Genomic DNA, 27,606 nt, shown 5'->3' on the forward strand with positions numbered 1-27,606 from the left:
GACGCAGCACGCACCGTCACCATGGCCAAGCCCAGGCTGGTATCTGATTGCCTTCAATCAACAGCAGCACCGCTTTTCCGGCCTGGGACTACATTTCCCTTAAGGCTTTGTCGGTCGACACTCTGTCTCGCCTACGGGAACTTAGCTGCCTCTTCCTGTGATTATGGGCCTCTCCAGGTGAGCAGTCCAACCTTAGAGGAAAATTAGCTCAAGCCTGGTGGGAGGTTTGTGGCGGAGATTCCCTCTTTGAAGCCTCCCGGGCAGTGTCAAATGTGCCAAGTTCAGACTTTGAAGTACGAAGATGCCATTTTGTCTGGCTGGTCAGGTTATGGACTACGTTTCCCAGAGTTCACAGCGGCCCAACCTTACGTCTCGACGTCCTGGCGAGATCGTTAGCTCCGCTGGGACCCGGACGCGACCAAGGGGAGGCAGAAGGTGAGGGGTCTGGGAGTCCGGGGCGGGGACGGGGCGTGTCTAGAGCTTCGGGTCTGTTCGTGCAAGCGGTAGCGTGCTGAAGGTCCAAGTTCTGAATGAGTCCTTGTGGCTTTGTGGTGTGACCAGGTGTGATTGGGTGCTTGAGTGTGTGCGGTTGTGATCGCCTGTCTCCAGGGTGTATGTCTAGTTGTGTTTGTGTAACGATGTGTGATACTGTGTTGTAGTGTGGGGTCCTCGTGACCGTGGGGGTAATAGTGCTTGTGTCCCTGTTGTGTATGTGTGACCATACTCCTTGTTTTGGGTGGTGCCAAAGTAGTTGTAAATGTGTGATGGGTGCGGATATCTGTGTGATGTATGGTTTTGGGTTGCATGATGTTATAGCCATATGTGGTACCATGTGCAATTGTCATGTGTCTATGACTGTAGTGACACTGTGTACTCCTGTTGTGTTTTTTGGGGTGTGCAGGTGTGGGATGGCTTTGCTTGTGTGAGTGTGACAGTCTGTGTCTCCAGAGTAAATGCTCAGTTATGAATAGTTGACATTGAGTGGGCTGGAGTAGAGTGCCAGTGATTGTGTGTCTCCGTTAAGTGGGTATGTGATTGTGACTGTGTGGGACATTTGTGGGTGTTGATGTAGGGAGTCTGTGACTAAAGGAGCCACTTTGTGTGTCACAGTGTTGAGATTGTCTGACTCTATCTTAGGTATGAGATTATGATTACGTATAAGGGCGTGGAGGTGTCTGTGATTGTGTGGTTGTGTCCTGTGTCTCAAGAGTTGATGTGTGGTTGTGTTTGTGTGACACTGACCATTTGTGCAGCACCAAGTGTGTGAGTGTGAGGTGCCTGTGACTCCAGTGCTCCAATCACTGTCAGAACCTGGGAAGGAGCCGGAGGCAGTGATAACCTCAGCCTTAATCTGTAACACTGGGATTGGGCATAATGTCCAGTCTTCTCTGACCTCCCTCTTCTGTGTGGACAAGTTGGGAGATGACCATTCAAAAATGTCTTGGTCCCTCATAATTTCTTTTTCTTGAATTTTCTCCACTGGAGAGATTGAGAGAAGGAAATAATCACTATTGAACATCCACAAGTCAAGTTCAAGGTGCATCAGGTTCTTTCCATAAAACTATTATTTTCTAAGTAGTGCTTTTCTTTCCTTCTGAAACTTCTTGCCTAACAGAGACCATCACCACTCTCCACCCTCCCCACCAACCTGACCTGGTCTTCAGTATGTACCAATAGAGTAAATTACTGGGTGTCTTAGAGGTGAACTGAAAAGCCCATATCTTCCCTGCTCTCTGTACATCTCATGTTCATTTAAAATTTTTTTTAACTTTTCATTTTGAATTAGATTTAGACATAAAACTGTTGCAAAAATAGAATTCTTATATACTCTTAATTCAACTTCTCTATTTGTTAACATCTTAATTGTAGTACATGATCAAAACCAGCATATTAACATTGATACACTATTAATAACTAGTCTACAAATCTTATTCAAATTTTATCAATATTGGTCCCTTAGTGTCCTTTTTCTGGGCAAGGATCTAATCCACTATCATATGTTGCAGTTAGGGAGCCTCCTCAGTCTTCCTGATCTGGCACAGATTGTCAGTCTTTCTTTGTCTTTCATGACCTTGACACTTTTGAAGGGGACCGGCCATTTATTTCGTAAATTCTGCAATGTAGAATGTTTCTTGATTTGAGGTTGTCTGATGCATCCCCATGATTAAATTCAGATAATGGATTTGAGGCAAGAATACCGCAAAAGTGATGTGTTCTCAGTACATCATATCAAGAGATCCAGGAAGTCAACTTGTCTTCTTATTAGTGGTGTTAACTTTAATCACTTGGTTACAGTAGTGTTCCACTACTTTTCCATTATAATTAATGTGTCTTATGGAGAAACACTTGTCTGTATACCTTGTTTCTCATTCTACTTCTACCTACTAATTTTTTTATATTTTTATTTTTTTCAATTATAGTTGACATACAATATTATAATAGTTTATATACAACACAGTGATTAGACATTTATGTAACTTACACATTGATCACCCCGATAAATCCAGTATCCATTTGACACTATACATACTTATTACAATTCTACTGACTATATTCCCCATGCTATACTGTACATCCCCATGACTATTTTGTAACTATCGATTTGTAACTCTTATCCCCTCCCTTCCTTCACTCATACCCCCAACCCTGCCCTGATCAGGCAACCATCAAAATACTCTCTGATCTATGAGATTGTTTCTGTTTTGTTTGTTCATTTATTCTCTTCTCTAGATTCCACATATAAGTGTTAATCATAAGATATTTGTCTTTCTCTGACTTAGTCCACCCAGCACAATATTCTTCAGGTCCATCCACATTGTTGCTGATGGCAAGATTTCATTCTTTTTTTTACGGCTGAGTAATATTGCATTGTATCTACGTACCACCTCTTCTTTATCCACTTGTCTATTCATAGACACCCAGGTTGTCTCCAAATCTTGACTATTGTAGATAATGCTGCCGTGAACATATGGATGCACATGTCTCTTCAAAGTAATATTTTGGGTTTCTTAGGGTAAATACCCAGAAGTGGGATTACTGGGTCCTTCTTTGTCTCTTGTTATAGCCTTTGTTCAAAAGTCTATTTTGTCTGATATAAATATGGCTACCTCAGCTTTTTTTTTTTTTCCATTTCCAATTTCATGAACTATCTTTTTCCATCCCTTTACTTTCAGTCTGTGTGTGTCTTTCAGTCTGAAGTGAGTTTCTTATAGGCAGCATATGTAAGGGTTTTGTTTTCTTATCCATTCAGCCACCCTGTCTTTAGATTGGAACATTTAATCCACTTACATTGAAACAAATTGTGGCTAAATATGTAGTTACTGCCATTTTATTATTCGTATTTTTTATTTTTATTTTTCCTACCTTGTAAAGAAGTCTCTTTAACATTTCTTATAATACTTGTTTGGTGGTGATAAACTCCTTTAGCTTTTTCTTGTTTGGGAAGTTCTTTATCTGTCCTTTCATTCTAGATGATAGCCACGCTGGGTAGAGTAATCTTGGTTGTAGGTCCTTGCTTTTCATCACTTTGAATATTTTGTGCCAATCCCTTCTGGCCTGTAAAGTTTCTGTTAAGAAATCAACTGACAGTCTTATGGGAGCTTCCTCACGGGTAACTTTTTCTTATGCTGCTTTTAAGATTCTCTCTTTGTCTAACCTTTGACATTTTAATTATGATGTGTCTTGGTATGAGCCTCATGGGATTCATCTTGTTGGAGACTCTCTGTCCTCCCTGGACTTGTATGTCTACTTCCTTCCCCAGGTTAGGATAGTTTTCCATGTTTATTTCTTCAAATAGGTTTTGAATTCTTTGCCCTCTCTCTTCTCCTTCTGGTACCCTTCTGATGCAAATGTTGGTACACTTGATGTACCAGAGGCCCCTTAAAATGTCCACATTTTTTTGGATTCTTTTGTTGCTGTTCTGATTGGTATTTTTTGCTACCTTATCTTCCAAATTACTAATTCAGTTCTCTGCTTCATCTCATGTACTATTGATTCCCTCTAATGTATTTTTTATTTCAGCTATTGCATTTTTCATTTCCAACTGGTTCTTTTTTATATTTTCTACCTCCATTTTTATGTTTACTACCTCCTGTTGAAGTTTTCAAGAGATCATTGAGCATCACTATAACCAGTGTTTTGAACTCTGCATCAGGTAGATTGCTTGTCTCCATTTTGTTTAGTTCTTTTTCTGGAACTTTGTTCTTTCATTTGGGGCATGTTTCTTCATCTCCCCATTTTGGCTGCCTCTCTATGTTTGTTTCTATGTATTAGGTAGAGCTGCTGTGTCTCTTCATCTTAGTAGAGTGGCCTTATGTAGGTGTCCTGTGGGACCCAGTGTTGAATTCTCCTTGGTCACCTGAGCTGGTGTTGTTCCAAGTGTGTTTCTTGTGTGGGTTGTGTGTGCCTTCCTGTTATCGTTCTGCCTTGGTTGCTGTTTGCAAATCAGTGGGAAGGATTCGCCCTCAAGGTGATTGGTTGTGAGGACTGGCCAGTGACTACAGTAGAGGAGCTATTGTGCAAAGAGCAGGATTTGCTTTAGCAGGGCTCTGGTGCCTGCTGAGTCAACCCTTCGGGTGTGTCTTTTATGGAGGTGATTAGGTGATGCTCTGGTGTTGTCTGAAACTGACCACCAGGTGTGTTGGTTCTGGAGCGTCTTGAGAGGGGCTCTGTGGCAGGCCAAGTTCAGCTGATGCCTATGCCTTGCCTGGGGCCACTTGGTATGAGCTACAAAATGATTTGCAGATGGTTGCTACTTATGTTGGGCTTGGAGGTGCCTGGGAGAAGTTAAATCACCAATTAAGCCTGGCGGCTTCTAGTACTAGGCTTGGGGCTGCTTAGCAAGAGGTACGTGTCACACCAAGGCCAGATGATTCTTATTGGGGGTTTGCGAATCTTTGAGAAATTTTAGGAAAGTCTGCTGCATGAGCCAAGACAAGCCATTTGTATGGAAAAGTCACTGTAAGTGGTGTGCTCACAAGTTGGGTGGGGCAGGGTCTCAAGGAATCACCAGGGTGGGGCGAACAGTGCTAGCAGGGTTGATGAGACTCAGATATGGCAGCTGCCTGCTTCTGCATGCTGGGTGAGGGGAGGGCTCAACAAAGGAACGGTGGCTTCTGCCAGCACTTATGTTTGGGAGAACGCTGCCCCTCCAGCCCTTACCTTGAAGCCAGACAATTCAGTTCCTCCCTGTTTGTCTCTGGCAGCTTTCAAGCAGCTGCCCCAGCGTTCGAGTCCAGAGTGAGAAGACTCCATCAGCAAGTAAGTCCCTGCGCAGGCCCTTTAAGGAGATCGCCTGGGACTCCATTCACTCCCTCCGTCTTACATAGCCATAATCTTCACTGGTTTTCATAGCCAGAAGTTATAGAGATTTCTCTTTCCAGTACTAGAACCCCAGAATGGAGAACCTAGTGTGGGGCTGGGACCCCTTGCTCCTCAGGGGGTACCTCTGCAACCAAGATAGCTCTCTTGATTTTTAACCACCACACACAAGTGTAGTACCAGCCTATTCCCCATCTCCACCCCTCCTACCATTTAGTGTGGCTTTTTCTGTATAGCCTTAGTTGGAGGACTTCCATTCAGCTAGACTCAGGTGATTCTCAATGATGGTTGTTCTGTAGTTGTAATTTTGATGTGGTCTTGAGAGGAGGCATGCATAGTGTTTACCTACTTCACCATTCTGACCGGAACTCCCTAATGGCTACATTATTGACAGGACAGACTTGTATTATCATAGAAAGTTTGTTGGACTGCACTGGTCTAGGCCTTTCCTGAAACTAAAAGTCATTTCAAATGATTTTCTGCAAACACACCATATATTTTTGGTCCACTGGTTTACCACTGCGCTTCACTCTGCTCAGAATGCTCTTCTGTCCCTTTTTCTGTCAATTGAAATTCTCTGATTTTTAGGCCCCAAGTCATGTTCTATAATTTTAGGAAATTTTCCTTGACACCACTCCATTGATTAAATTAGTCTTCCTTCTAACACCCCCACATGGAAAGCTTCTTGCACCTCTAATTAAAACCAGCCTTACTACCCTCCTTAAAACCCCTCTTTCTCTTGAGGTACAGGCTATTCTCCACAGAACTCTAGCCTCAGCAACTGGCAGCCAGTGAGGAAGCAATGTTCTGCAGGAAAGCAAGAGGGAGGGTTTAAATGGAAAAGTAGTGCTGGGCGAAGAGGCTGCTGCAAATTGAGTTCCCACTCAGGTCACTATTCTGAATGTGCAGGTATGCTTGTAAGATTCTTGTGTTACTGTGGTTTTCTTGCTCCTGTCTGGTGAGTTTAGCTGGGGCTGGAGGCTTTGACAAAGCCTCTGATATAGGTGGTATGGCCTCCTTTTGTACTTAGAAGGAGAAAGTAGAGCCAGGGAGCTACCCAGAAGTTTATGCTTGTTGAGCCCAGAGAAACTGGAAGACTTTGTTTTAAGAATGTCTTTTTCAAAAGGTTTGGCCTGCCAGGTATCCTGTGCTCCTAGCCTGTAAGCACTGTCCTCATCCTTAGAGGATAAAGTGGATGCATCTGAGTTATGATCTTTCTTGCTGCAGCTGCAAAGGAAGATCTCTTTGGAACAGGTGGGAGCTATCTAAGCCCCATCTAGGATATAGATTAGCAGCAAGATAAGGGACTGTCCGGGCCGAACTTCTTTTGCTGAGGTCATGGATTCTGTGTCTCTGCTAGAGCACATCTACCTTGAATCCATCTTTTGTTTTCCCTGGGATTTAAGAAGGGGCTAGGCTTTGTTAACTCTGTAGTTCTTAGAATTAGTGTTGTGTGGTGGGACAAGGGGAGGGCAAGGGAAGCAAAACGTGGACATTGGAAGGACAATCGTTTTCAGCTCATTTATATAGGAGTGTGAGGCAAGCTCAGTTTATGAGAAATTTGTCTCTTCCCCCTCTACTCTGCTTTTTCAGGACTCTGTATTTGTCCAAGAGAAGAACCTAGAGAAATCTGAGCAGGTCAGGTAGTTCTAAAAGCCATGGCCCAGGTAAGTTGAAATTTTCTCTCTCCTTGAAATAACACCTGTCTTCCCTCACATGATATGAACGTTTGTGTTCTTATCCTGAAACTTCTCAGTTTCACTGAGCCCCATTCAGTAACCTGGTCCCAGTTCCTCCATTCCAGGGAATGAGTGATGGTGCTCCACGTCCCTTAGTGGCCCTCTCTTCAACAGTGTTCACATATGTACATAGGGCTTTTACCAGAGTACCAGTGAAACAAAAATATATTCTCTTGAGAGCCTCCCTTATCAGAACCATAGTTGAATGAGGCCAAAGATAACTTGGATCTTTTCCATTAACCTAGATGGTTTTTTTTTTTAATTTTATTTTTTGTCACCCCTCCTCCTTTTGAAAAATCTTAAAACATTTCACACTATCAAAAGTTCTTTGATGCCACAACATAGATAGACCTAGTGGGTATTATGCTAAGAGAAATAAGTCAGACAGAGAAAGACAAATACCGTATGCTCTCACTTATATGTGGAATCTAAAGAACAAAATAAATGAACAAACAATTGAAACTCATCGATACAGAGAGCAAACTGATGATTGCCAGATGGAAGGAGGGTTGAGGTTCTGGGCAAAAAAGGAAATGGGATTAAGAAGTACAAATGAGTAGTTACAAATTAGTCATGGGGGTGTAAAGTACAGCATAGGGAATATAGTGCCAGATGGGTACTAGACCAGTCAGGAGAATCTTTGTGAATTATATGAATGTCTAACCACTGTGCTGTACACCTGAAACTAATATACAATAATACTGAATGTCAACTGTAATTGAAAAATTTTTTTAAATTAAAAAGTTCTTTAGTCTTGCAAGGGAATTTATGAGAGACGAGTAACTATAAAATGGTCCATTTTGAAGTTGAACAATATGTGTTGATTGTGGGCACATTTATTTGACTGAGGTACACCCTCCATCAGCTTTCTTATTTCACCAACAAGAAAAAATGGACAATGAAGGATAATAGATATTATCAAGTTTATAATAAACTGTGAAGATTTTACAAATCTTGTTTAAGCTAAATGCCCCAAAATAATAGAAAGATTATATCTTATAGGACATAATGCGCAGTATTATGCAGCAAATAAAAATTCCTGTGTTTATTATAAAATTTAGCATAACAAAAAATATGCTCATGTATGTAACAAACAGGAGCAGTGGGGACACTGTTGTCATTTTCAGCAGTATAGTTCTTTTTTCTGAGACCATCATGGATACATAGCCCAGATAATTCAGGACACTTAACATTCCTGATGCCAGCACTAATATCAGTAGCGCAAGCCCACCCCTCAGCCCAACGTCCCCCAACATTGTGTCAGCTAAACCACCCTCTGCATAATCCCAAGTACATCCTGAAGGGGAAGGTATAACCTAGGTTTTACCACAAACTAATTATGCCCTGAGTCTTCAGGATAGATTTAAAACTTGTGTAAATTCTTTATTTTAAGGTAAGAGATTTATACAACTTTTTGGATTCTTTATTATCTCAAGGGAAAGAATGGTAAAAAGGAAGACTATTACTTGCTAGGCCCATGTTTGCTGTGTGTTTTGTATATGCTATTTCATTTATTTATAAGAACCCACTTAACTAGATTTTGCTCATTCCTAGACCTTGTGGAAAATAGAAGAGTCCTGCTGTATGAAGGTCTTTCTTATCTGTAGCCACAGAAAAGCCTGAAGGCCTCTAGTCATATAGATTTGGTTCTTATACTTCCTTTATAACATAGGTGTTCAGCCCTAGCTTGCTTGCTTTATCACCTCCTTCCTACAACACCCTTCATTTCCATCTTAAAAACATTTTCCTAGATGGATTAGGTTGTTAAAAATGTACTTACTAATCAATTTTAACCTCATTATAAATGGGACAATCAGTCATTATGTGCTTCCTCATGGGATAGTACAGGAAGTACACAGTACCATCTCTGATATATTTATGCCTCCCCCCGCCAAAAATATGTCAATCAGGACTCCAGATCTAACTCCCTTTTCAAAGAAAATATGGAAGTAGAATGACATGTTTAACTACAGTATGAAGATGCAATTGGACAAATCCAAAATGTAGGAAATTCTACTGATTCAAATGTTTCTTTAATAAATAAATAGCAAGAAAATTTTCAAAGGGTCTGTGAGGACTGTTAGAGATTTGAGAGACTTTAGGAAACCTATCAAACAAACATAATGTGTGTATCTTGTTTGAATCCTGATTTGAATAAATCCAACTGTAAAAAATCACTATTGAGAAAATTGGGGCAATTTGAAACTTGATCTAGTTACTAGGAGCATTATTGTTAATGTTACTAATGTGATAATGACATTCTAGTTATACTTTAAAAACATTCTGATTTGTTAGATACTAAAGCATTTGTGGGTGACATACTATTTTGTTCAGTATGTGAGATATGCCACAGAATACACCAGGGGTAGAAAATAAAAGGAAAGAGATGAAACAAGATTTGCAAAGTCTTGTTAATTGTTGAAGCAGAGTGATGGATTCATGGGGGTCATTATACTGTTTTTATAATAAATGAAAAAAATTAAAAAGTCCTTTTATTTACTAGTAATTCGTGGGTTTATCATTTCAGGGATTGGTGACATTCAGGGATGTGGCCGTAGAGTTCTCTCAGGAAGAATGGAAGTGCCTGGAACCTACCCAGAGGGACTTGTACAAGGATGTGACTTTGGAGAACTTTGGTAACTTGGTCTCACTAGGTAAGGATATTGCATAATACAGGGCCAGATGGGCAACAAGGCTCCCAGGAACAAAACCGTGGGAGGCTGTTACCACCTCCAGCCAGAAGGGGTAAAGGGAGGAAACACTGCCAGTGGAAGATTGTGAGAGCTAGAGTCATGGAGAAGGGCCTGGCTGGCAGCAACTATAGCTCCTTCCAGAACTCCTGGGTCAAAGGAGAGTGAGGGATAAGAAACCCTGAACTCTGTCTCCTCCTGCCTGCTGATGCTTTCCATCTGCTAAACCCAGTGAAAAACGGTAGGGCCAGTATAATACAGTCCTTGTGGTTAAGCGGTCCGGGCACAGAGGAGGACCAGGAACAGCAAGGAGTAGATTAGGGAGGAAAGAGAGGACAGATGGACAATAGCTACTATTGTTATTTACTCCAAATAATTCGGGACTAGCCTTCTGGAATTTCTGGTTTCTTCATGGTGAATATCTAGGGGGACTTAAAAGTTTTTGTCTGAATTTCTACTCTGTTCCCAAGCTCTGTTTTGTGCTTTGCGGAAATGTAAATGTGTAGTTCCATTGGCACCTCCATCTTCCCATCCTTTGGACAACCTTCCTATCTTCCTTAATGTAATTGTATCTCTTCCTTGGTGACCAAGAGACAAAGTTTGAATTTTGGAACAGCATAATCATTCCCTATTTCTTTTCCTATAAACAGGACTCTCCATTTCTAAGCCTGATGTCATCTCCTTATTGGAACAAGGGAAAGAACCCTGGATGATTGCAAATGACATAACAGGACCATGGGGCTCAGGTGAGCAAGGGTTGATCCAACGAGGGAGGTCATTGGGAATAAATAGCCCAGTGGGTGAATCAACTGATAACAATAACTCAAGTTTTTATCTGGAAAGTCCCCTCAGAGCTCTACCAAAAACAGGAAGAAAAGCCCAAGATGTGAAGACATGAAGAACAAAGACCTTGTCAGCAGCAGGTCCCAAGGGAACCTTGCCCTTACCCCCATTAAGTCCTCTCTGTTCGTTCTTCTATCATATTTTCTTCCTATTTCAAAAAGGAATGTGCCCCCATCTTCCCTAGTGGCAGCCTTTTTACCTGTACTTTGTATCCTTTTTTTTTTTCTGAAAGTCTCTGCATTCCTTAAAAAACAGCTTCTCACTCTACCTAATTCAGTAATTTCATTCATTCTCTTAACTTGTGAGAGATAAGGATGTGTGGTGGCTGAGGACAGACTAGAGTCAGACTGCCTGAGTTCAGTTTCTGGCTGCTTACTAGATCTGTGAGTTTAGGTAAATTATTTAAATTGTCTGTGCTTCAGTTTTCTCCTGCAAATGAGATAAAAATAGTGCCTGCCTCATGTAGTTATTGTGGCTTTTGTATGCATTAGTAATAATGTGAAAATGCCCAGAACAATGTCAGGCAATAGTGACCACTAAATAAATGTTAGCAAGTATTATTAACTGGCACTTGCTAGATAATGTCAGAACCTTTTTATGCTTGTCAGCTGCCCAACTTCTGACTAATCTGCTATTGTTATTATTTATTTTCATCTGAGATCATTTTTTCTCTGTCTGAAGAATACCCTTGAAATTTCTTTTTGTGTAAAACTGCTGACAAATTCTCTTAGTTTTTGACCACATGAAAATGTCTTCATTCCATATTCTTCATTCTTTCTCATAGGATAGTTTTACTGAGTATGGAATTCTATTTTGGCAGGAATTTTATCTCATCCCAAAGAAGAAATCAATCCACTGCCTTTTCTCTTCCAATATTGTCAATAAGTCAGATTGTTCCAGCTTTGGAAAATGCTCCACATATATTTAAAACTAGTATTCTTTGGATAAGGCACTCGCCTCTTTATTTAACTACAAACTTTTTGATTACATAATTTAGAATCTGCATGTCTTTTAACTTTCTCTGTAACTGCTATCAAATTCTGAGAGATGTATTATATGTTTTGCTACTACATTTTATAGTTTTGCGAAGACGAAATATAGATCCTCATTGCAATTTGTAGTTTTATCTGTACAGTCCATCCTTTATTTTTCCACTTAGTGTTTTTAACCTTAAATTTTATTTTTTCTGATAATAATATCAAATACCCTCTTTTTGTTGACTTAAAAATTGACGTCTTTGCTTATCTTTTTTTTAAATTATTGCCACTTTATTTTAAGTGTGTCCTTGGTAATCAGGATTCTGTTATAGTTTTCTTTTTGAATCATTCTGAGATTCTTTGACTTTAATAAGGGAATTCAGTTCATTATTTATTGTGATAATGTGTCCTTATTCCTGCCATTTTATTTTATATTCTCTGTTCCTCATTCTTATTTCCAGCTATTCCTGTTTTGCTCACATTTTATTACCACTCGTTCTACCCTCAAGTGATTTTGAAATTGTACTTCCTGTTTGTAATAGAATAGTCTTTAATTTGACTTTTAAAACTATGCTTAAACTTATCTACCTACCTCCAGAATGAAATAGAATTTTTTTTTTTGTCATAAAGTTTTTTTTAAATTTTTTCTATTTTGAAATCATTTCAGGCTTATAGAAAACTTGCAAAATTATTACAGAGAATTCCCATATACCCTTCACTCAGCTTCCAGTAATGGAAACATTTTACTTAACCATAGTACAGTTACCAAAACCAGGAAATTAACTTTATGTAATACTGTTAACTACAGATGTTAATAGAATTTTATCAGGTTTTTCTCTAATATCTTTCTGTCCCAGGATCCAGTCTCGGATCCCACATTTCATTTAGTTATTGTGTCTCTTTAGCGTCCTCCAATCAGTGACAATTCTTCAGTCTTTCATGGCCTTAATACTTTCGATGAGTACTGTTTTGGAGAATGTCTCTCACCTTGTGTGTGTGTGATATTTTCTCATGCATCTTTGGCAGGAATACAACAGAACTGATGTTATGTGTGTCTCTGTGATATGATCAACTTCTGTGCACTATATCAGGGGTTACTTGATGTTAAGATGGCTTATTAATGGTGTTGTTAACCTTGATCACTTAGTTGAAGTAGGGTATCTCATGTTTTTCTCTTGTAAAGTTACTATTTTTCCATCTGTAATTGGTAATTATCTTGGGGGGAGATACTTTGACTATACATTTTGCCTACTGATTTTAACATCCTTGGGGGGATCTTGTCTGTAACAATAGTATTGCCTAGTGCAAATTTTCTATGTCCCTCATTAAAACTCCATTTACTAATTGGTATTCTTCAGTAAGGAAGAGCTGCCCCTACTCCCTCTCCCATTCATTTATTTATTCAGTGATTTGTTTCTATCAATATGGGATCATGGATATTGTAGTCTGGGTTATAGCCCAATACTGTCATTGTTAGTTTATTGCTCAATTGTTCAAGCTTTGACCATTGGGAACTCCTTCAGGTTGGCTCCTGTGCTCTCTCAGTATGCTTTCATTTAGTACTTTTTTATTTTCTGGTACCACAGCATGTTATGTATCTTAACATTTTTCCTGCCTCACCCCTGAAATTAGCCATTCCTCAAAGGTTCCCTAGTTTCTTTTATTGGAGAATGGTATGAAATAGTATCTTTGAATTTTTTTCCTGAACACAGTAAGTCCTTTACCATCTTTTACTTCCCTATACTCTAGGCCAGGGGTTGGCATACTACAATTCATGGGTCAGATCCAGCCCATGGCCAGTGTTTTGTACCATTCACAAGCCAAGAACTGTTTTTACATTTTGAAAGGGTTTCAATATATATATATATGTGACAGAAAGCTTATATGGACCACAAAGCCTAAAACATTTCTGGTCTCTTACAGAAAAACTTTTTGACCCCTACCTAGATTCACTCCTATCTTCACCTCACTCTGTTTTGTTTTAATGATATGGAATTTTAGTTTCATACTATTGTTGTATTTGTAATATTTCACAAATTTATAGTATGTGTTATTCTTCACTAACAGTATGATATAAATCAGTCATCTGTACACTGTGGTCCGTAAACCTATTGAATTCTGTAAATGCCTTCTAAGGGATGCATATACACAATTAAAATCATAATGCTCATGGATTGATATCAGTATTTGGCAGTACTACCTATATGAAACATTTTCAAGATGAAATGCATAAAATCTCATTACAGAGCCACACTAACAGATAAACATATGCCATTAATTCTGGTGCTGGAGAACACTAACCTTGAACTCAAATTAAGTGAAATGTTACCTCCCCAGAAAAGAATCCTACTATTCTCATTCATACACCTGCATTACAAAAATAATAATAATCATTTAAGTATAATATCAATTGTTCGAATTCCATTGATAACTATTTGGTAATTTGTTTTATCTTTTGTTATATAAGTGCCTATATAATATCCTCATTTTGGCCTCTTGGACCACAAAGTCTAAATATTTGCCATCTGGTCCTAAAGAAAAGAAAATGCTTGTCAATGCCTGATTTAGAGACATAATTGAAAGTTCATTTTTAAGGAGAAAAGTATATATAATCAAAATTATACTTGCCGACCTTAAATCACCAAGACATCTGTACTACAAAGCTCAGAAACCAAGAACCCAATTTCTGGCTTCTCTTTGCTTTGGCTCTAGCCTACATTTCCTTAGGAGAGTGGATGCCAAGGATAAGATTGAGCAGGTGTGATTCATTGATGAATTACTCAGTTGTTTCTTTTTCTATTCGTTTCCTGTGGTGTCTGTAACAAATTACCACAAAGTTGGTGGCTTAAAACACACATTTATTCATATAGTTCTGGAAATTAGAAATCCAAAATGCATCTCACTGGGGTAAAATCAAGGTGTCTGCAGGGCTGCATTCCTTTCTGAAGGCTCTAATTTTCTTGACTTTTCCAGCCTCTAGAGGCGTCTTGCATTCCTTGGGTCATAGCCCCCTTCCATCTTCAAAGCCGGCAGCATAGTATCTTCAGATATCTCTCTCTCTCTGACACTTCTCTCTTTCATTTATAAGGACCTTTGTGATTACATTGGGCCCACTCAGATTATCCAGGATCTCCCCATCTCATGGTCTGCTAAATAGCAACCTTAATTTCATCTCCAACTTAATTTACCCTTGCTGTGTAACATAATAAATTCACAGGTTCCAGGAATTCAGACATGGACATCTTTTCAGGGGGAGGGGTCCTACCCTCTGTATGTGTTTTTTGAACACAGATCATTGAATATGCATAAATTCAGTGTGTATACTATGACTCCACTGAAATTCTATATTTATTGCCAGTAAGTCCATTGCTGTTTAGTCCGTAACAAGTATTATCTTTCACAGAATATTTGGTGGGTATGTATGATTCCTTGTAGTTCTGGGGTGGAAAAAAAACCACTTTTTTAATTAGATTTTTTAAGTTGTGATAAACGTTACATAAAATTTACCAGTTTGACCATTTTTAACTATATAATTCATACTCATTAAATAATAACTCTCCATTTCCCCTCCTTCTAGCCCCTCGTAACTCCGTTCTACTTTCTGTCTCTATGAATTTGCCTATCCTAGATACCTCATAGAAGTGGCATCATAAATATGTAGCCTTTTGCATTTGACTTATTTCACTTAATATAACGTTTTTAAGGTTCATGTTTTACCATTTATCACAGTTTCATTCCTTTTTAAGACCGAATAACATTCCATTGTATGACAGATCAAATTTTGTTTATCCAGTCAGTCTCTTGATGGACACTTGGGATCTTTCAACCTCTTTGGCTATTGTGAATAATGCTGCTGTGAATATTGGTGTATAGTATCTCAGTCCCTGTTTTCACTTCTTTGGGGTATGTTCCGAGAATCAGATGGTAACTGTATGTTTACCTTTTTGAGGATATTTCTATTTTTAAGAGCTTTTAATAATTCATGAAGATCATCCTGTTAACTGTAATACAAGTTTCAAATATTTTCTCTCTCATTTGTCTTTTTTTGATTTTGCTTTTGGTGTTTTTTGTCCATGTGTAAGTTTTTTGGTTTTGTTTTTCACCATTGTTTAGTGGAATTTATCAATCTTTTCTTGCTTTTGGATTTTGTCATTGTTTCATTGTTAGAACATTTCCCTATACTTAGATTATAAAGTAACCTACTGTTAACCTAAAAATAAAGGCCTTTCAAAGTGAGAGGCAACAGGCATTTATTGAGATCCATAAGAATAGCTCCTTGGGAATCATAATTCAGGCAGAAACCCAAATAATGTCCTGATTAGGAGACAAAGGCAATTGGATATTTATGACAATTACATCAGTAGAACCAAGGCATTTCTGTTGGTGCAGATAACATGACTTAGTGACATTAATTCTAAACAGTGTTTTTAATTTTCAGTCCATAGGCTTGGTTTAATCTTTTTTTTCTTTTATAAGAAAAAGAGAAAGAACAAATGTTTTAGGGATCCTTTTGAAAGTAGTCATAACAACTGCTTTCTTGTTATCTTTGTAGTTGTTATCTTTGTAGACAGTTCTTTTGCAAGGCACAGGTTGTTTATGCCCAGTCCAAAGATTATTTTGTCCTCTTTTAACATTCCAAAGATTTGAGGCATAAGACATGCAAGGCAGTTCCTCTGGCATGGCAGCTCTGGCTTTTTAAAGTGGCTCCATTTACATTATTATTTATATTTCCCCCTTTTATCAAGATCTTTCCTTGAAAGCATCTCTGATCAGTCATCAGAAAGCAGCATCGATCAGTTATTGTTGGTCCTCCATTGTCAGGTGGCTCATTTTGGGTATGTCGTGCCATTGTCCATTCCTCGTTGCCAGGAAGGCTCATTCTTGGTAGGTCATGTCCTGTGTAGGAGGGAAAGGAAAATAGATTTTTTTTTTCATAGGAGCCTCAGGCCACATTTGAGTGACAGGAGTGCAAGAACAGAGGAAAGCTTTCCTATTTTTTTAAGGGCAAACACCTGTAGTTTTTTGAGGTTTTAAGTCTCATAAGCCTTATTATCATCTCAACATATTGAACTACCATAATCAGAGTGGTGTCTTTATAACACTGAGCTATGCAAGACTAAGATTTCTATCAGCAAAGATTTTTATAATAAACAAAATGTTTAGTTCAATTTGAAGAATAAATCTGAACCAGAAGGCAATACTTTAGGGCAGTTAGTTGAAGCTATCAAAGAACTATGAGGTATTAGTAGATACTGTATTTAATCATTTGACTTGTTTCTGGATTTTATCTAGTTTTATCTCTATCTTACTAGAGGTGTTTTATCTAAGTACAACCAGAGGTATTAATAACAGAACAAACCTCACCTTGCTTAGCAAGGATATGGTTAAGAGCAGTTCTATTGCTTAATTTAACACAAGTAAGGGAATTTAAAGATATTTTTGATTGGCTATTGCCGTGACAGTCATTGTAATATCTGCCTGGGGGAAAAAGTATTCTTTTAAATCTGGTACCTTCAGTTAGGGCTGACATCACCAAGCATTAAACATCCTTGGCTATCACTTGTAAAGTACATTTAAAGATGATGTCTAATATTATCTTTTCAGACAGAAATTAAGAGGGAAAAGGAAACAATAACTATTACAGTGAGTGTTTGGCCTGAATACTTTTTGTGAGATAGGAAGGGACTAAAGTGAGGAAAAAAGAGAAAAAGGAAAAAAAAGGAAGGTGTACAGACCTGGTCCAGATTATACAGGCCTGGTCCAGAATCTTGGGTTAGTTGTTCATGACAGATGTTCTTTCTTTTGTTTTTTCTAATTTAAAATTTTTAATTCTCTGTTTGAGCAATCTGTTTAGGTGTAAGAGCTTTCTTTAAACTGGGGAACATGAATCCAAATGTCAGCATCTTTAAATTTGGTCACGTTATCAGTTAGGAGTACCTGAAAGTTTTGCATTTTAGAGAGTTTCGCGTCTTCTATGAATTTCCCTGAAGATGAAACATCTTTGTAGAAACATTTTTGTAAAAACATCAGAGTAAAACAGTAATTGTCTGTAAATGACAAAAAAACTTAAAAATGGCCATGGCTAATGGTTTGGAGAGAGTTTACATATATATGTACATATAGATAATATAATTGACTTAGCTATTCTAATCTTAATTAGCTTAACCATATATAAAAATTTGTTAAGATCTATCTTCCATGTATCTTTTGTAAATATATACACCTTTTGTAACATGCATATATTTTTTAGTTTTTGTTTTATCTTTTTTTAAATTTAGAAACAATCATTTTACTCTAGGACAGAATTGCTTTTTTTACTAAAAAAATGAACTTCATATGTTTTTTTAATCTAAAAAATATTTTTTTCTTCAACAGAAGTACATCTCTCTGTTTCATGGCTTTCTCTACTGAAAACATACATTTTATTTTTTATACACAGTTGTTTTATCTTTATTATTTTTTAGTTTTGTAAATAACCAAAGCTTTTTTACAAATCAGTTTTATAAAGGAATGTAAGCAGTAGTCTATACTTTAAAAAGGCCATTGTTTTCAGTCTCTGTGAGCAATGTTTTGGTTAGTTCCCGAGTATTTATGTTTTAAAGACATGATAAGAGCTTCAACTTTAAGAGACAGAAAAAGACTAATTTTTTTGGCGTTATTTGACAACACTTCCCATGTAATTTAACCTACTAGATAGGCTTGATTGGTTTGATTTTTTTTCTTTTACGAGAGAAAGAATAAATCTTTAAAATGTTTTAGGAATCTTCTAGAAGTACTCCAAAGTGTTTTTAAATCTCAAAGGTCAAGAAAAAGACTTTAATGTTTGAATCTTAGGAAGCTTTGTTAAACATATCAAAAGTTTAAAAATATTTGGTCAAATAAAATCATAGGTCATTGCGAAACAATACTGTTATTTATTTAATCAAAATGACAAATATAGAAGGTTACGTAGTTAGTAAAATTTTAGTTTTTTTATATTAAGAAGGCTCGGTGTACTGGAACAATTAAAGATCTGATGATAAAGAGCACAGAAGATCATTTATTTATATTACATTTATCGGGGTATCATTGGTTAATACAATTATATAAGTTTCAGGTGTACATTATAATTTGACATCTATATATTGTGTAATTACCACCCAAAGTCCAGTTTCCTTCAGATACCATATATTTGATCCCCTTTACCCCACCTACCTCTCCCTTCCTCTCCCACTCCCTACCCTCTGGTAACCACTAGTCCATTGTCCATGTCTATAAGTCTCTTTGTCCTGTTCATTTGTTGCTTTTAGGTTTATATCCCACATATATTTGATATCATGTGTAAATGATCTTTTTTCTCTTTTCATTATTCTATTATACGTTTCCCATTGAATTCAAAATATTCATGGAAGGACTTTTGACCTCATTGGTCATGAAATTTTGGATTTGGTGATGGATTTCAGAGAAGTAGCTGACTAGTCCATCTATTCACTTAAATTCGAACAGTGAAAGATTTCATTTATTCTTATTACTGTGTAAAATCTTATATTTTCTCTCGCTTTACTAATCCTAGGAGTAGTTTTTTGAGGAACCTCCATACTGTTTTCCATAGTGGCTATACCAATTTGCAGTCCCACTAGCAGTATATGAGGGTTCCTTTTTCTCCGCATCCTCGCCAACATTTGTTATTACTTGTCCTGTTGATTATAACCATTCTAACAGATGTGAGATGATATCTCATTGTGGTTTTGATTTATATTTCCCTAATAGCTAGCAATGTTGAACATCTTTTCATATATTTGTATGTCCTCTAGGGAGAAGTTTCTGTTTAGGTCTTCAGCCCATTTTTTGATTGGATCATTTGTTTTTTTGTTGTTATTGAGTTGACTGAGTTCTTTGTATATTTTGGATATTAGACCTTTATCAGAGGCATTCCTTGCAAATATATTTTCCTATTGAGATGGTTGTCTCTTTATCTCGTTGACGGTTTCTTCTGCTGAGCAGAAGAATGTACTCCCATTCATTTATTTTTGCTTTTACTTCCCTTGCCTTTGAGGTCAAATTCATAAAATTCTCTTTAAGTCCAAGGTCACAGGAAATCATTTAAATGAAACAAAGTCTGTGGGTCTTTTTATAATCTTATTAAGCATACCAATACTACAGGAAATTTTTGTTTTTTTTTAGCACAGAAGTAAGATTAAGTTTTAGCTTTACGTAATTACAACATTGATATTAAAGCTTAATTTTTAAGAATATCTGTATAAACAATTTTCACTAGCTTAATACATAATGTAAAATTTTGAACTAACCAGGAGAAAATTATTGTTATTTTTTAATAAAAACATATCTTTATATCATTTTTATTGAAAACATTAATTTTTATATTAAGTGTTAATAATTTTTAAAGACATGTCTGTTTTAATTAAACCAACTAACTTAAATCAGTTTTAATGTTAAATATTTTTTAGATCAGGTGATACTAAAAAGCATTTAGGTTAGTTTTTCTTATATTTTTTAATGTATGTAAGTGTTTAATTTTTTAAGCCAGTTAAACAGTGTGACCACAAAAGTGGCTCCGTAGTTACCATAGCCAGTTCTAGGGGATGCTGGCCCATGAAGGTGAGGCCACTTAAGATCCTGTTTGACTACACCAGATATGTTAACAAAAAATAAATAGATCATATTTATAATGGAATATTACTCAGCCACTAAAAAAAATGAAATCCTACCATTTGTAATGACATGAATAGACCTAGAGGTTATTATGCTGAGTGAAATAAGTCAGACAGAGAAAGATAAACACTATATGATTTCACTTATATATGGAATCTAAGGAACAAAAAGAGCAAACTAATCAAAAACGGACTCACAAATATAGTGGACAATTCGGTGACGGACAGAGGGGAGGGGGATTAGGGGACTGGGTGAATGGGATGAAGGGTTAAAGAAGTACAAATTAGTAGTTGACAGTTGGTCACGTGGATGGGGAGCACGACAGGGAATGTGATGGCTAGGTAGAGGGCCAGGGAGGGAGGGAGCAATTGGGGGGATCGTTTTATAAACTATATAGATGTCTAACCAATGTTACTGTATACTTGAAACTAATTTAAATAAATTTTAAAAAATAATAAGTAGGCCTTTTGAAATGAGAGGCAACAAAGCATTTATTTCAGCTAAATTAAAGCATTATTTGGGCTTTTGCCTAAATTAATGATTCCCAAATAGCTATTCTTATTAATCTCAAACATTTTATTGCCTCTCACTTCAAAAGCCTTTCTTATTTTTAAGGTAACAGCACTGTGTTTCCTTCAGGTATTTTTATGGTTTCTATTTTAACATTAAAACTCTATTTGGAGTTTATTCTGGTATACGGCAACATAACGTATGGATCCACTTTTAGCTTTTTCCAAATGACTATTCAATTACCTCAACATTATTACAAAAACTATCCCTTAGAGATATCACCTTTATAATAAATTTAATTTCCATATAAAATACAGTCTATTTCTGGCCTTTCTATTTGTGTTCCATTGGTCTAGCTCTAGAATCTGATATTCATCGAACGATCTGTTATTAAAAGCCAATTATAGGCCAGGTTTTGGTGACAGTGGCTAATGAAAAAGATGCTGTTTCTGCCTTTGAGGGGATTTGGGAGCAAGAAAACAAACAGATCAACAGATAATAAGTAAATGAAAATCTAATTACAATTGATAAAAGAGTTATAAGATGTGGGAGAGAGAATCAGTTATCTGACTGAAAACTTTTTTGAAAGTTTTTATCTGAGACCTGAAGGATGAGAAAAGCATCCATACCAAGAGCTCAGGACAAGATTCTTGATAATTGGAAAAACCTAATGAGAGGGCTAAGATGGGAAAGACCTAGATTTGTTCTAGATGTTCAAAAGAGGCCTGCAGTTGGTACGTAGAAAGGAGAGGGGAGAGTGCCCAATATGAAGATGCCCTGCCTTGGTTGAGACAACGTGACAGTGAAGACAGTCAGGGGCCTGCTTTTCCAAGAGCCTGTGAACCATGGCAGTGTGTTTAGAGTTTATTCTAAGTGCAGTGGGAAGACTGTGAAAAAGTTTAAATAGAGATTTTCATTTTGATTGGCATCAGCATCATATGGTAGAAAGTGTTAAAAATATAGATGCCTTATTTATATGAAATTCCCAGAATAGGCATTCATAGAGACAAAATTAGTGGTTCCCTGCCATTAGTGATTTTCAGGGGCCAGAGAAATGGGGAGTGACTGTTCAAAGAGCACAGGATTTCTGTTTGAGGTGACGAGAATGTTTTAGAGCTAGATAGTGGCTATGGTTCCATGATACGGGGAATTTATTGCAAACTACTGAATTGTTTAAAATGGTTAAATGGCAGATTTTATATGACATGAATCTTATTTCATTTAAAATACATATAACTTTAAAAATATATAGATATGTACGTATACACAAGTGCATGCACACACATTCGTTGGCATTACCTCCGTAGGTTTCAATTTTGTCTGCAATGGTTCCTGTCATTTGCATTGTTAACAGGTTTCCTGGAACCCGTGGCTTGATATATTTTCTTGCCCTTCAGGCACCATATAAGCTCTCATATTTGTGATTTCATGTGCTTTTTAGACATTGCCCAGCAATATCTGACACTTAGATAAGCCATTCACCTTATATGGTTATTATTTTCATTTTGTCTTTCTAGTCTACTGTAGAATTTTTTTTTATCGCTCAAGAGAACAGCCTGTATTTACTTTTTTTAATGTTTTTCAGACTTGGAGTGCAGGTGTGAGAAATTACCACAAAAAGATATCTTTGAAGTAGAATCATTCAGTTGGGAGCTAATGGAAAGCCTGAAATGCTGTAGTTTTGAGGGCTCCAGTTTTACAGAAGACTGGGAATACAGAGCCCAGTTTGAAAGACAAGTAAATCAGGAGTGCTATTTCAAGCAAGTGAAAATCACATATGAAAACTTACCCACTTTCGAGCATCATACATCCCTCACTCTACATCAGAGCAATGAGACTGGCAAGAAACTGATTGAATGTAATGAATGTGGGAAAGCCTTTAGCCGTGGCTCACACCTTATTCAACATCAGAAAACTCATACTGGTGAAAAACCCTTTGAATGTAAAGAATGTGGGAAGGCTTTTAGTCGTGCCTCACACCTTGTTCAACATCAGAGAATTCATACAGGTGAGAAACCTTATGACTGTAAGGAATGTGGGAAGGCCTTTGGTCGTACTTCAGAACTTACTCTACATCAGAGACTTCATACTGGTGTCAAACCTTATGAATGTAAACAATGTGGAAAGACCTTTAGACAGCATTCACAACTGATTCTGCATCAAAGAACTCACACGGGTGAGAAACCCTATGTATGTAAAGATTGTGGAAAGGCTTTTATTCGTGGCTCACAACTTACTGTTCATCGGAGAATTCATACAGGTGCTAGACCCTATCAGTGTAAAGAATGTGGGAAAGCCTTTAGGCAGCATTCACAACTAACTGTACATCAGAGAATTCATACTGGTGAGAAACCATATGAATGTAAGGAATGTGGAAAGGGCTTTATTCATAGCTCAGAAGTTACACGACATCAACGAATTCATTCTGGGGAGAAACCCTATGAATGTAAGGAATGTGGAAAGGCGTTTAGACAGCATGCACAGCTTACTCGACATCAGAGAGTTCATACTGGTGACAGACCCTATGAATGTAAGGACTGCGGAAAGGCCTTTAGTCGTAGTTCATACCTTATTCAACATCAAAGAATTCATACAGGTGACAAACCCTACGAATGCAAGGAATGTGGGAAAGCCTTTATTCGTGTTTCACAACTGACTCATCATCAGCGAATTCATACTTGTGAGAAACCCTATCAATGTAGGGAATGTGGAATGGCCTTTATTCGTAGTTCACAACTTACTGAACATCAGAGAATTCATCCTGGGATCAAACCTTATGAATGTAGAGAATGTGGGCAGGCTTTTATCCTTGGCTCACAGCTCATTGAACACTACAGAATCCATACTGGTTAGACAGCCTTGAGTGTTAGAGATGTAGGAAAGCCTTTATGTGGACTTCACACCTGACTCAGATAATGCCTGATGTAGTATAATTAATGTCAGAAAACCTTCATGTGTCGCTTCCATTATGGAACATCAGACAACTCTTACCAGAAGAAAATGTAATAAATGTGGGAATTCTTTTTGCCTCACACTCACTGTTTACTATGCATCAGAGAACTTATGGTGAAAAAATACGAATATGAATGTAAAAAGTGTTCTGTTACTATTCAATATGTATTAAAATTCTGAGAATTCTTAATAGAAAATAACCCTGTTAAAATATTTTGTGAGTATGCCTTTTGCCATGGCATATACCTTACTTAACATTATTTTCATTTTCACCAGTTACTGACTATATAGCGATGGGCAAATTATGCAACCTCTCTGTTCCTCAGTTTACTTATTTTTAAGCAGTAATAATTATACCTACCTAATACAGTTTTTGTGAAGACTGTCATATTTTACATAAAGCTATACTGAATAAATATTAGTTATCATTAGTTAACAGTATTAATGTTGAGTTCATATGAGAGGAGAGCCTTGTGAATGTATCAAGTATCAGCCTTTAGAACTGCTCATTAGATAATAATTCATTCTGAAAAAAACAGTAATAAAATATAATTATGAGAAGTACTTCATTCACAAGGTTAGAAATTCAGGATTAGTCCTGGGAACCTATAGCTACCCATTCATAGGAGCGAAGTCAATAAAGCATTGTCCCCATCTTTTAACTGAAAAAAAATAACAGTAGGCAAAAGAAATCTGCCACCTAAAACTCTAAAACCACTAAGTTTACCTTCAAGAGAAATCAAATCTAAAACTACGAACTAGAAATGAATGACAGTGAGTTCTGCGTATCAAAACCAGTTCGGGGTAGCCAAAGCTATACTGTCAGAAGCCAAGGATTGAAGGTAGGAGCTTTGTTCTTCCAAACGTAGATCTCCAGCACCTAGTCGATGCAAATCATATACCAAGCACATTGAATGAATGGTCAACTCTAAAAGTTAGGAAAAATTTGCCGCATAAACCCAAGTCAACACTAAGAATGATTATTAAAAATAGAAGAAAAAATAAAGTAGAAAACAATAGACTTAATCTGGAGGTTGTTTATTTAACAGTGTAAGATAGATGATTGACAAGTCTGATCTAGAGAAGACACATTTACCATTAATGAAAGGGATAGATTTTTTTTAAAGTAGCTCCTACGCGTAACTTTATTCTAATATATTTGAAATCTAGAGAGAATGAATTTTTACAAAAATCACAAAATTGGTTCAAGAAGGTGTAGAATACCTGAATAAATCAGTGATTTATAAATAAAAAGTAATTAAAGCTCTGTCCCTTCAAAGAAAGTTTTCCTATAGAAACTTCAAGAAACAGATAATCCCTAAGAGAAGCTGACAGTTCATTTTAAAGGCTAAACAAAATTTTGATTAAAAATCAACAAGGATAGCTCCCAAAAAATAAATTGTAGATGATTATATTTTGTGAAGATAAATATAAGTAAAATTCCTGCTAATTCAATCTATTGAAATTAAGAAGCTAATTTTAAATGGAATGTCTGGAATTTCACTTGTTCTGGATTATGTTTTTAGAATTTTGATATTGTAACTCTAGGAGATGACAATGACAGGGAAAAGAGCCTTGATCCAACCTCAGTGACATCTGGATCAAGGCTTATGAAAGAATCTGAGAAATCTCAAGAAATGGATCCCCTCAGCCCTTGGAGTCACCAGGCAGTATCGGATAGAGAGCCCATTGTGCCTCACATGTCACCCATCTTCTCAGACATCCTGAATGTTTTGTAAAAACACCTGCATTTTCTGCATGTGCCACTGCCTACAAAGGATTAGAAAGCAGTGTTTTGTACCTCATTTTTCTTTAAATGGTTTAATGATTAGGATGTACAGTTGAAGGAGTTCAAAGCTATGACATTAAAAATTGTCACTTTGAATAGTTAAAACACATGCGCAGGATAAAGATTTTAAAGTTACAATTTGGCATATAGACATAAGTCTTCACACTATCTCTGCCCTGTTTCCACCTCGTTACCTGTTACATAGCAATCACTTCTATTAATTTCTTGTACATACTTCCTGATTTTTATGTTTGTGTAAGGGTAGATATATACATAACATACTCTCTATAAAAAATTTTTTACACGGATGGTAGCAAATCTCTATGCATTGCTATTTTTGCTTATCCATACACCTTGAACATTGGACCGTATCAATACATATATAGCTGTCTTGTTCTTTTTAACAGCTGCATAGTATTCCATCGTGTTTCATAGTTTTTGGCCTTATCAATTTCATTTTTTTTTTCATTATTTTTAGGTCTTTCAAACAATCCTATAATGTCCTTGCACATAAACTATTTTATGTGTGATATATCTTTAAGACAAATCTCTCAAAGTGGAAATGCTATATCAAAATGTACATACTTTTTAAACTTCTGTTATGACAAATCTGAACATATATAAAAATACACAGCATATTATAATGTACTTCAGTGCCCCATCACCAGCTTCAATAATTATCAGCTCATAGCCAGTCTTGTTTTATCTGTAATTCCACTAACTCCCCAGACCTACATATTATTTTTGAAGTAAGTCTCACATATATTATTTGATCGATAAATATCTTAGTATCTCTAAAGTACAAAACAACTTTAGAAAAGATTTTCAGTCTCAATTAAAAAAATTGACAATATTGCCTTAATGCCATTACATATCTGATAGTGTTTTAATTTCTAATTCATAAATGTCAATTTAAAAAAAATTATTGGGATCCAAATAATGTCCACAAATTACAGTTGATTGTTATGTCTCTTAAGTCTCAATCTGTGCATTCCCCCTCATCCTTTTTTCCTTGCAATTTATTTTTTGAAGAAATGAGGTTGTTTGTCTTGTAGAATTCCCAGATCCTGCTTTTTGTTGGCTGCAGCCCGAAGGTATAGTTTAATATCTTTGGTATTTCCTATAAATTGGTAGTATCTAGAAGATTAATCAGATTGAGATTCAATTTTTTTGATAAGACCACTTATAGGTAGTTAATATTAAGAGACATAATATTTAGGTATCCCTTTATGATTTGGCAGCAGCTGATGTTCAATCAATACATTTATTCATTAGGGACTGCAAAATGATATGGCATCTTTATTAGCTAGAGTATTTTTGTGAAGAAAAATGTCCCTTCTACTATTTGGTTACCCATGTTACAGTAAGGAAAGGCAGGATAAATGCTTCTTTCTTTCTTTATTGTTTTTCAAAATAATGATTTGGTTCCCTAGTATTTTGCCATGGTCACCAATGAGTTAGGGGATAGGAATTGTCAAGATATTTAATATGTTTAAATCCATTTAAGTTGTACGTCATTGATGTTCAAATTGTTTCATGTTTGATGTGTGGATGCCTCTAGCAGTTGGCTCCTGTATCCTTTTGATATGACCTCAGTAATCTTTAATCACTCACTTGTATCTGATGCAACAAGATGTTCCAGGCTCATCATCTTCATTTCCTGCCTCCCACCTTGAAGTAGCCATTTCCGGGAGTCTACTTTTTTTCTTTTTTTCTTTTTTTTTGGTATTTTGATACTCTTCCCAAAATTTGGAAACCACATTGAACTGCTTGGAGTGCTTCATTCTCCTGGTTGACTACTTCTTAGAATTATGTTCATTTTAAGCTGTTTTATACACATTGTTCCAGTGCCTTCAGGAAGATTATGGATCTATGCATCTACCCACAGTAGAAGAGATCCCAAAGGACCACGTTCATCTAACCCTGGAGAAAACATTTATTTTTAACACAAACCATTTGGTGGATGAAAATGGAAAATTCACTTTTGTTTTAACTTGCATTCCTTTGATTATGATTAAAGGTGACCATATTTTTACATATTTGTTTCTTTTTTTACATATTTGTTTATCGTTGGTATTGTTTTTAGCATCATGCCTAAAACATAGTAGGTGCTCAATAAATATTTGTCAATTGAA

General features: G+C 36.7%; 1 protein-coding gene across 1 annotated transcript; it reads left to right on the top strand.

Moving 5' to 3' along the window:
* Positions 1-7: 7 nt before the first annotated feature.
* On the top strand, positions 8-27,606 carry ZNF565 (zinc finger protein 565). The gene is made up of 5 exons (XM_006905940.3): positions 8-435; positions 6,913-6,986; positions 9,586-9,712; positions 10,399-10,494; positions 22,316-27,606. Exons 2-5 carry the CDS (start codon positions 6,978-6,980, stop codon positions 23,581-23,583), a joined length of 1,500 nt encoding a protein of 499 aa, XP_006906002.1. The 5' UTR covers positions 8-435; positions 6,913-6,977; the 3' UTR covers positions 23,584-27,606.

This window comes from Pteropus alecto, unplaced genomic scaffold (genome assembly GCF_000325575.1).
Source record: "Pteropus alecto unplaced genomic scaffold, ASM32557v1 scaffold281, whole genome shotgun sequence".
In the NCBI taxonomy this organism is placed as follows: Eukaryota; Metazoa; Chordata; class Mammalia; order Chiroptera; family Pteropodidae; genus Pteropus; species Pteropus alecto.